Source organism: Nansenia antarctica (genome assembly GCF_963989245.1).
Source record: "Nansenia antarctica genome assembly, chromosome: 4".
Lineage (NCBI taxonomy): Eukaryota > Metazoa > Chordata > Actinopteri > Argentiniformes > Microstomatidae > Nansenia > Nansenia antarctica.
This window is the reverse complement of record NC_137689.1, coordinates 68,528,144-68,539,240: the sequence shown is the minus strand read 5'-3', so window position 1 is coordinate 68,539,240 and position 11,097 is coordinate 68,528,144. Positions and strand designations below refer to the sequence as shown.

Genomic DNA, 11,097 nt, shown 5'->3' with positions numbered 1-11,097 from the left:
GATAACATTTTTCAACCAGTTTAGGGGTCCTTTTTCTGTTGACTCCAAATTACAGAGGGAGGTAATTCTCTATCTCCCTCTCCCTCCCTCCCTCCCTCTCTCTCTCTCTCTCTCTCTCTCTCTCTCTCTCTCTCTCTCTCTCTCTTCCTCTCCTTCCTCTAATAACATGTACATTGTGTGCCTCCCTACACCTGGCTAATACACAGACAGACTCCAATAGGAATAGAGACTAAGGTATCGATCACGTGTTAGATCTACACGTGTCTCGAAAGCCCCAGGATTACCCCCAAGCAGCGCTCACATCACAACAACCAGATAACATACTCCCAGAGAGGCCTGTTATGAAATAATTTGACTTAAATAAAAAATAAATTGTAAAAAAAGATTTACAGACTTAATTGCTCAATTAGCACAGCGAGGAGGCTCTGGTTATGACTGGAGGAATGAAGCATGTATGATCGCTGCAGAAACAAGGCAAATCAGGCAAAATAATTTCGACATCAATCTACACAGAATACCCCATAATGAGAAATGACAAAAGCGAAAAAAGGTTGTGTGTTTCAGTTTTGTGTTTTTTATAAATTAGGAAACATTTCTAAAAACCTGTTTTCGCTCTGTCATTATGGGGTATGGGCGAATGGATGGATGAGGGGAAAAAAATAAATTTAATAAATGTCAGAATAAGGCTGTAATGTAACAACATGGGGAAAAGGTGAAGGGGTCTGAATACTTTTCTGAATGCACTGTATGTATCATAATTTCTTCTGCATTGAAGTTGTGTTTGATTTAGAAAACGACAACTAGATCAGTATCCTCTCTACTGCATACTCTCGACTAACTAATTGCTTCGTTAGACTAAACCAGCCAGTAGGTTTCAGGGAGAACAACAGCAGAGCAGAAAGTGTCTATAGACTTAGAATTAGGGATGCACGATATGCATTTTTTCCAACCGATACCGATACCGATATTTACCCGCTTCTCGTGGCCGATAACCGATGCCGATACCGATATTATTATTATTATTTTATTTTTTCTTTCCTAGCCCCAGGGGAGCTCCCCTCCCAAATTTCGTTGTTTGGTACCTGTACTATATCAATGACAATAAAGACCATTCAGATATAATTTCACAGTTGATAACTGTAGTTCATGCGCACACTGAAGGTAAGAAAGGCTATGTAGTGAGCAAAGATTGATGATTTAATATTCCATAGTGATCTCACCAAATCTAACTTACATCACTATTGTTAACACAACACAGAGAACACTTCTGACTCTTCAAATGTTCATTTATTATTTCCTCTAACAAACAGAATCTGTTATAGACAGTGCACCAATGCGTTTTTTAGTCAAGATCTGGCCTCCTTTTATGAAAACAAAAAAGGCTCACCTAAGAGTAATTAGATGCGTTGTGCGACCTCATCATTGTTCCGAGTCTCTCCTAGGGTCATAGCTGTAACATACTGTGTGTTGTCTCACTACACCACACTAACACACTGATGTGATTCGCTTTCTGTATCCGTCGTGTCCCAACGGAGTTGCCGTAGGTCGCGGCCAGCAACCAGACAGAAATAAACTACATGTCTACAGTAAAGTCGTGTCCGTGGTCTGTCAAGAACATTACAATAGCGAGCAGCGGTAAAGCTGTCAATTCCCTTGTCATCCAGTACCGGGAAACCGATGTCAGGGCTATGTGGCACTAAGTCCGCCCAGCATGGTGTCGGTAAACCTGGAGACATGTCCGCGTTAGACTGTGATGGCAGCGGATCTTCTCCCGACAGGGCTAGCCATGCGACTTAGCCGTCAGCGGAGAAGTTTCTTTGGGAACACTGCACAGTGGATACACTCATCGGTAGAGATAACAGCGGCCTGGGCGTGGATTAATCCCAGACACGCTGCGCACTTAGAGTGGGTGTCCCAGCTAGCCATTTACGTCTCGGCTGTGCTAGGTCCGCTAGCCTCAACGTTAGCCATTGCTGGCTAGGGGTTGTAGGTAGTGTTGTTCCGATACCGATACTAGTATCGGCATGGCCACCGATACGCACAAAAATGCTGGTATCGGTATCGGCGAGTACTAACAAAAAAAAAATTCCGATTCCGATTCCGAAGTACTAAAGTTATTTTGTTTGTAAATGTTCACTTGCTGTTGCACTACTACTACGACTGTTTTATATCTTAAATGGATATTGCACTGATTGGCATCTGTGAGAGCCACATTTCAGGTTTTATAAGGGGTTGATTTTCTTGTCACCATACCAGGTAGACAATAAAAAAAAGTTCTATAGTATTCACTCTCTGTTGGTATTTTTTCCTGTTTTACAAAGGTTTTTGAGCAGTGCCAGACTAAGCGTTAGCAATAATTTTACATCGAGGTGAGTATGCGGCTCAAAAAACATGTTTTTTTGTTTTGTTTTTTCAAACGCCGTGGTATCGGATCGGTACTCGGTATCGGCAAGTACTGCACGGTCAGGTATCGGTATCGGTATCGGGATCAAAAAATGGTATCGGAACAACACTAGTTGTAGGCTAGCTGCTAGCAGGCCTCGCTACTTCACCCGTTAGCTTGTCAGCTATCAAGGGAAAACAGAGGGGCCAGGGGAAGGGATATTACTATCTACCCGCTACAAGATGTGTCGTTGTGTTGTAACTCGTAGACCTTTGCCCTCCTCTCCGAACTTTTGTCGAACATGTGTTGCAAATTGCAAACGCAATATCTGCCTCAGAAACTGTGAAGAATGTCCACACCGGGGAAGGCATGTTTCGCTCGCGTCTCGTCAAAACAAACTGCGTGCCTGAGTGCGGAAACCGGAAGCAGAGCGCGGAAACCGGAAGCAGAAATATTTCCGGCTTCATAATATCGGTTAAATATCGGCTAAATTTTATAAAACCGATAAATACAGATAAACATTAATGTCCCCATTATCGGGCCGATAAATATCGGTGCCGATAATATCGTGCATCCCTACTTTAGAATAAGTCTCAAGACACTCAAATCAACATGGTCCATTCTAGACATTCTAAGTCTATACCCTGACAGTGCAGAGGAGAGGAGCGGAGAGGAGAGGAGAGGAGAGCAGAGCAGAGCAGAGCAGAGCAGAGCATTCACCCTGACAGTGCTGACACCTGAACAGGTTTCAACCTGCAGCACGCCTGGCCCCTCCCTCATCTGGCCCCTCCCTCCCCTGGCCCCTCCCTCATCTGGCTCCTCCCTCTCCTGGCTGGCGCCTCTAATCTGGTGTTTGCTTACCAAGTGGGAGTGGCAGCCAGGGAATCACAATCCTACTGAGACCTGCAATGACTACCTTGATGTACAGACATACACTATATACCATTTAGCCGTTAACACTTTTATCCAAAGCAACTAACAGTACAGTAAAGTGCATACATTTTGTGTATACACACGGTCCCGACAGGAATCAAACCCACAACCTTAGCCGTAGCTAGCTGCCTCTCTCTCTCTCTCCTCTCTCTCTCTCTCACGACAACCGTACAGTAACAACATTAGCCTAACGTGACCTTACTCGAGCCCGCCACTGCCGTTCACTCAGGCCGCCTCTCTCTCCATCTCCTCTTCTGACAGATAGGTAAGGAAGGAGCTTATCTTGTTTCACGAGGCAACATCTGTGTTCCTCATCCCTGAGGCGGTGTCGCCACTGGTTGATTAGGCAGAGTAGTAAACTATATTGACATCAACGTGCCCCTATATCATATTGGAAATCCCATTAGTGTGTGTGTGTGTGTGTGTGTGTGTGTGTGTGTATAGTGTGTGTGTGTGTATGTGTGTGTGTATGTGTGTGTGTGTGTGTGTGTGTGGTGTGTGTGTGTGTGTGTGTGTGTCTGCATGTGTGTGTGTGTGTGTGTGTGGTGTGTCTGTGTGTGTCTGTGTGGGTGTGTGTGTGTGCCCGTGCGTAGTGCGTGTGTGTCTCAGCCGTGGCTGAGATTGAGCGGTACACATTTTCATTACCATCTGAAAAGGCCGGATGTCGGCTAATTCGAGATGAGAGCCCACACACACTCAGGCGGCAGACGACACGGAGCGAATCAATGCGCCGCGATGGTTTACGAATCAACAACGTGGACATCAGTGTGTTTGTCCTCATCAAGAGCATGTCTGATTCACGGGGAGGTTAATGACCGCACAATCGTTAGAATTACAATTCACAGCAGCGCCGTGGAGAACATCACCGGACCGTCGATCTAACCCCTCTAACTGTGCCCCATCACTCGGGCTGCTGCGTTCGTAAATTCGCTCTGGAAGTCTGATCAGCACTCATGGAATGCCTCTTGTCCAATCAAATGACTCATCCCTTTATGATGTACCCGAACCCAGTGTGCGCTCCGGCTCGCTCTCAGAGCGAGTTTACGAACGCAGCCATAGCCTTCAACCTGAACAACAATACCAACAGCTGCTGAATGCCAGCCAACTATGATATTGACTAAGCAGACTAACAGGAAATATTGGCCAATTTACAAGCAGGGAGAAGGGGAAAGAGAGAGAGAGAGAGAGAGAGAGAGAGAGAGAGAGAGAGAGAGAGAGAGAGAGAGAGAGAGAGAGAGAGAGAGATCTTCTTTAGAAAGAATGACTGGGTCAATTATGGGTAATTACAAACAGCTTTTCCAGCTCTGTCGTAACAAAGCCCATAACCCCCTCGTGCAATAACGTGGCTGCAGCGTCACTGTCTGACAAGAGCTGTAATCCTCCGTGTCTCTCTGTGTTTATCTCAAAACAAAGCGAGCGGCCAGACACAGTATCAGGTTCACGGTCCATGTCAAGACTCTCGGAGGCGAGCGGACGCCGGCCAACGTCCACAATAAAGTTTTTGAGAGGGTGAAAACGCTCCACGGGGAGAAGACTGAAATGCTAATCGTGTGACAATATGTCACTCAAACAGTCAGAGTTGGGGTTTTTGGAAGTTGAAGAGGACAGATACATCCCCCCTGTGTGTGTGTGGGGAGACACACAGGACTCACACACACAGTCACACAGTCACACACACACACATACACACACAACCACACATACACATTCCCTTAGAAACAGTAGTAGCGCAAGATAGAGCCAATTCCCCTTCCCCCCTCTCTCTCCTGTCTCCCCCTGTCACAGGGGGAGGGTGGATGAGGAGGAGAAGGAGGAGCAGGAGGAGGAGGAGGAGGAGGAGAGGGAGGACAGGAGCAGAAGCAGGCACACCAGTGGGGACTAAGAATAGCACACAGCTGGCACTGCAGGGCTCACATATTTCACACTCAAGCCACCATGCTCCAAAATACACCCCCCCCCGCCTTCCCATCCCACCATCCCCATCTCCATCCTGTGCCGTCCTTGTCCCTAACCCCCCCAACCCCACCTTGTCATTTCCCCGTTCTTCACGTCCCTGGCAGGGCCTAGACAAGCTCTGCCTTGCCCTCCTTCAATCACCAGGGTCTCGCCCCGGTGGAAGAGACAAGGCTCGTTAATAGATCGATTTGTAGTTTGGAGTAATCTATTGGTCTAAGGGTGTGTGTGTGTGTGTGTGTGTGTGTGTGTGTGTGTGTGTGTGTGTGTGTGTGTGTGTGTGTGTGTGTGTGTGTGTGTGTGTGCATGTGCGCATGTGTATGTGCGTGCATGTCTACATGCCTGCCTGTCTGCGTGCATGTGTGTGTGTGTGTGTGTGTGTGTGTGTGTGCAGTCAGATGTTATCCCTGAAGGAGGTGGATAGGCCACTACCAGGGTTGAGGCCTGCTGACAGACTGGAGATTAGCGTTAGCGTTAGCACCCCACACTATCTCCAGGTGAGACCGGCGCTAACAGGGCCCGACACTAGCAGAGGGGGAGAGGGGGAGAGGGGGAGAGTGGGAGAGGGAGGAGCCGGGAGGAGGTCGGCTATTGGCAGCTAGAACCACACAGATAGAGAGGCAGCCAGATGGAGATGGACCACAGGGCATTGAGCAGCAGTGTGTGTGTGTGTGTGTGTGTGTGTGTGTGTGTGTGTGTGTGTGTGTGTGTGTGTGCTTGCGTGCGCATGCATGTGTGTGCGCTGGTGTGTGTGCGCTGGTGTGTGCGCGTGTGTGTGTGTGTGTGTGTGTGTGCGGGTGTGCCTGCATGTGCCTGTGTGTGTGTGTGTGTGCGTGCGTGCGTGCGTGTGTGCGTGTTGGCCCGGATGCTACCCAGGATGGATTCTCTGGCTACAGATGCTGTTTCAGTCCCGAGAGAACAAGGCCCCGACTCTGGGCTCCCACAACTGGAGTCATCACCTTAAACATCACAGTGACACAGGTTGTTAGTACAGCCACATAGCTGCATAGCTGCATAGCCACATAGTAGCGTAGCCGCATAGTAGGGTAGCTAGCCGCATAGCAGCATAGCAGCTACGGTTGCCAACTGTCCCGTATTAGCCGGGATGTCCGGTATTTTGGGCTGGATGAATATAAACAGGACCCTCCCTTGTCCCGTATATTCATCCAATCACAGGCCCCCTCATGCGTACGTATCAGCCTAAATGCGCCAATTCCTGCAGTGGCACGGCATCTTTTGTCCCATATCTGTTAGTGAGAAAGGTGGCAAGCCTAATAACAGTGTAGTAGCATAGCAGTGTAGTAGGGTAGTAGCAGTGTAGTAGCAGAGCAGTGTAGAAACATTGAATGAATGGTGTTTATTGTCATTAATACAGTACAGGTACCAAACAACGAAATTTGGGAGGGGGGGCTCCCCTGGTGCTAGGAAAAAAAACTAAAAACAAGAAGGGAAAGGAGCTGGTTTACATAAATAAAGGCTATGTACACTATCCACTATACTATACTATACAAATAAAACACTGTGCTGTACTCTATGCTATGCTATACCTATTCTAACATTTCCTATTCTCTGAACCTTATGTACCCTAGGGTTGTCATATTGCACATAGTGTTATTGCACATTCATTTAAAGTGTCGCAGTTTGCAGGTTTGAAATGTACACATTTGTGTTTCAGTATTACACTTGATTTCAATCTAGTAGCTGCCATCAATTTGTCTAGATTGTCCAGGGCCTAGAACCTAGGTCTTTGCTGTGTTCAGGGCCTGTTGTAGCATCATAGCAACTTAGCATGATAGCAACTTAGCAGCATAGCGCCCTACTGTAGGAGCAGAGCCACCTAAATACAGCTACACTGTACCTGTTACCTACTGTAATTCCCTCTCTCTCTCTCTCTCTCTCTCTCTCCATGACAGACAGTAGCATTGTCATTATACATGGGAGCTCTCTATTGAAATACAGTTTGTCTAATGAGCGGCTCTTAGCTGATCACATTATACCTCCACTTGACGACACTTAATTACCAGTGTTTCAGCTCTGTCTAGGGGACGGGAGAACTCCTTTAATTAAAGCAGGAGAATCCAACCTATGTTTGTACACGTGTACATGTGTCCCACTGTGTTTGTGTCTGTGTGTGTCTGTGTGTGAGAGAGAAAGAAGCAGAGAGAGATGCACCCTGCGTCATGGGGGCTGTAAGCTTCTCCTTGCGTTTCATATTTCAACAGTCACTCCGGCATGAGTCAGTGTACAGAACCTGCCCAGACTACAGCGGCTTGTCTCTCTCTCTCTCTCGTTCTCTCTCACTCTCTCTCACTCTCTCTCTCTCACTCTCTCTCTCTCACTCATTTCTCTCTCTCCTGTCCTCTCTCTCTCTTTCTCTCTCAAATAGGCCGAGGCTAGCACTCAGGAAATGCACATCACACATAATACTTTCCTAAAACGAAAACAGATTCCCGCTTACTCGCTCTCTCACTCACTCAGTCGCTTGCTGGCTGCCTTTTTTTCTTCTTTTTTTTCAGCAGTAAGAAAGAAAACATTCTTCTCTCGAAACAAGACTGCTTAACTTCTTACTTCACCCTCCACTTTCTTCTCCTCAAGAATCCCCACACTCTTTTCCTTTTCTGTGATTTCTGTTGGGGTTTTTTGGGGCTCCTGGCTATTGTGTCTCGCACTACAATTTGTGTGAAAAAAAAAAGCTCATTATCTGATGTTATTGTGTTACTCCCAACCAGGCGTGATAGTAGTATGTTTCTAATAAAGATATGCAGCCGGGGCCTATAATTTTCTAGGTTTGTATTGACTTGGAAGTAATAGCAAGCAGTAAATCACTCAGACAAGGTCACTGTGGACTGGAATGCTGTTCAACAGGCTATCAAACAAGAGCTTTCACTTGTGCAGCACTAACCTCACATAAGAACCGTGAACAGCATACTCTACGTGACCCAGAGATAGATAGCTGTGGAAACACTATACCTCAGCCACACCACTCTCTGGGGACAGAAACAGTTATCCGTGGAAAAGGCATCGGGTCAATTCCATTTCGATTCAATCAATTAGGGAAGTGAACTGAAATTCCAATTCTAAATGTTCTTCGTCGGGGTACGTTTTGTAATTGGGATTGGAATTTCAGTTTAGTTTACTTCCTGAATTTGACGGAACTGCAATGGAATTGACCTCAACCCTGGTATAAATGCTGGGAACGTACATAATAGTGATTATTAGGACTATTATAATAGTTCTATCTTTGTTTGTTAGACCTTCTACCTTTAAATAATGTTTATGCAAGGCTCTGACAAACGTTTACCTCGGGGGATCCGCAAGTAATTAAATTCAGTTCAGTAGGAGCAGGCTCGTCACTGTCAGGAGTAACAGAACAGGACGAGCACCTGCAAACTGTTTTCTTTGCTTCTTATTCTTCTTCTTCTTCTTTCACCTGAACTCTGTGCACTCCTCCTCCTCTCCTCTATCTCTCTAATGAGACACAGGTTTGTCATTAGCCTTCTGTTTGCCTTTGACTCGCTCACAGCCATCACAGAGACTAACAAGCACTTAGAAACACTCACATTCACAACAAGGAGATGTCCCTTGTCTCGCCTTCTTCTGTGTGTGTCTCTCTCTCTCTCTCTCTCTCTCTCTCTCTCTCTCTCTCTCTCTCTCTCTCTCTCTCTCTCTCCTGACTAAAGCGGGTCAGAGGCAGGAACAGCGGTGAGCCTCGCCAAACGACTTACGCGGCGTCAGGAGAGAGGAGGGTAGTTTTGGAGGGAAAGCACACTGTGGAAGTTAACAATCCCATAATCACAGTCCTACACTGTTTACCCCCCATCTCCATGGCATTCCTGTTGAGACAGCCTGACAGGGGAGCCATGTTGAACTACAGTAAAAGCAGCCAGATCTGATGGGATTAATGCATGTATACCAACAGTCGTAGGACAGTAAATCAATCACGGGGGGGGTTTTCACGAATTTGCACGGCAGGGGATAAATCATACACACACACACACACACACACACACACACACACACACACATACTCACACACTCAAGCACACCCAAGCATGCACAGATTGCACACACTCAAGCATGTGCACGCACATTCAAGCACACTTAGGGTCACACACACAGCACACACACACACACACACACACACACATGCACACACTTCAGTAGGACATACCCCTCGTTAACCTATGGCGCAATTCAAACCCTCCCGAGCTTCCCAACACTGATATCTTTAATGTAAACACTGCAGTGTGACACTCCAGAGGGAGGCTGCTGCACGCCGCTCCAGCAGCTCTACAAGACAACCAGCATCATAACCTCCAATACCCCCAGGGTCCCTGTTGTTGTGGTTCTCCCAGCCCCATGCCCAGGCTCAACAAGCCCACATGCCTTTCCACTCCACTGGCTGTAGTAGTGGAGCAGTTAACACACTGAGGGCAAGGTCCCCCCCCGCCTGAACACACTGCTGACAAAGTGTGGGACTTGGAGGTTGAGGTGGGGTACCCTTAGGGGTATAACAGCACAATCTGCTAATGAAGGATGAAGTGTTTATTTAGTCATGTAAGATAGGTTGCGGATGATTTCCCCAATAATAACTTTCGATTTGGATGTTGGAGATATGCCACCAGCAGGCACATACACTCATGTTTTGTTTTTGTTTTTAAACCACATTATTTCCTAAATAGGCTGTATTATGTAATGACTGTATGTTGTGTGTTTGTTTGGTTATGTGTATCTCTCTATTTGATTTCTCTTTAACCCTAACCCAAATAATAAACTATAAATGAAACTGAGCTATTTCAACTATTTCAGCAACGTGTTGAATAAATCGCTTTTTGATATCCATCATTACACAGGAATCCAAGTGTTTAATCATTGTTTGCACACCCCTCAGTGTCATGTAGTGTTTGGGCTGTGTGCATTTCTTGATACAATTACAAAATTATTTGCAGAAGATCAGGAAATGCCTCACATTTTTCCACCCAACTCAAAAATAGCCTACTTCTTAGCGGCTTCGGGTGAAATCCTCTATCCAAGTCAGTTATCGACTATTTACAGTATTCTACATTATTTAGTATGATAGGAAGTGTGTCCGATAATGCAATGTGTAGGCCTATGCATCATTTAATATGACTGTATCTATGTCAACAGAGAGGAGTTGAATCATTGTTTAGTAATTACAGGCCTACAAATGACTTCCAAACAGTGACTATAATTAACTGACTATAGCCTATTAATAATATGTCTATGAGGCTGTTCGTGTTAAATACAAAACAACGCTGTCTCAAAGCCTCTGGGTTAGGTTATGATCTATTGTAATAAGACGTTTACAATTAAAATATGGTTTAAAATACGGTAGTTTGCTTGGACCAGTGGCTCGCGTAACGTTAATGATTGTTTAATAACGGCACCGACAATCGGTTCACCTTTGTACCGCGAGTAGCCTACCGATCCAAGCATGCCTCTCTGTCTATCGTCTTATGACTTGTCGCTCACGCCTCGCTCGTGTGCCTTTGTGTGCATTACATTATGTGATTTACTGTACCAGAGAGAAGAGGTTGGAGTGGCAGTCTTCAAGGCTTGCCCCGTTAGCCACCCAATTCCCTGCTGTAGTCATAATCGTCCGCCGATCGGGTCGTCAGTACAGGGCATGTTGAAATCCGTGATCGGTATCGAGACCGAGCAGGGGTGGCGAATCGGTTCCCTTACAAGTCTGCCACGCCACCGCCAAAATAGGGGTAATTGTCTACCGGATCAACAGCTATAACCTCTCAAGTAGCTCCAAAATAATGACAACTGGCATAAAATAACCTCGGATCAACAGAGGGCGT

General features: G+C 46.2%; 1 protein-coding gene across 1 annotated transcript in view; it reads right to left on the bottom strand.

Annotated features, from left to right (window-relative positions):
• LOC308156305 (mediator of RNA polymerase II transcription subunit 13-like) overlaps positions 1–10,883 on the bottom strand; it is a gene marked incomplete at both ends in the record, with an annotated part of 57,494 nt that extends 46,611 nt beyond the window's left edge. The window contains 2 exons of the mRNA XM_080529650.1: positions 5,758–5,794; positions 10,812–10,883. Of these exons, the coding sequence (XP_080385776.1) occupies positions 5,758–5,794; positions 10,812–10,883 (109 nt within the window). The remainder of the gene's footprint in view (positions 1–5,757; positions 5,795–10,811) is intronic.
• Between the last annotated feature and the right edge of the window lie 214 nt (positions 10,884–11,097).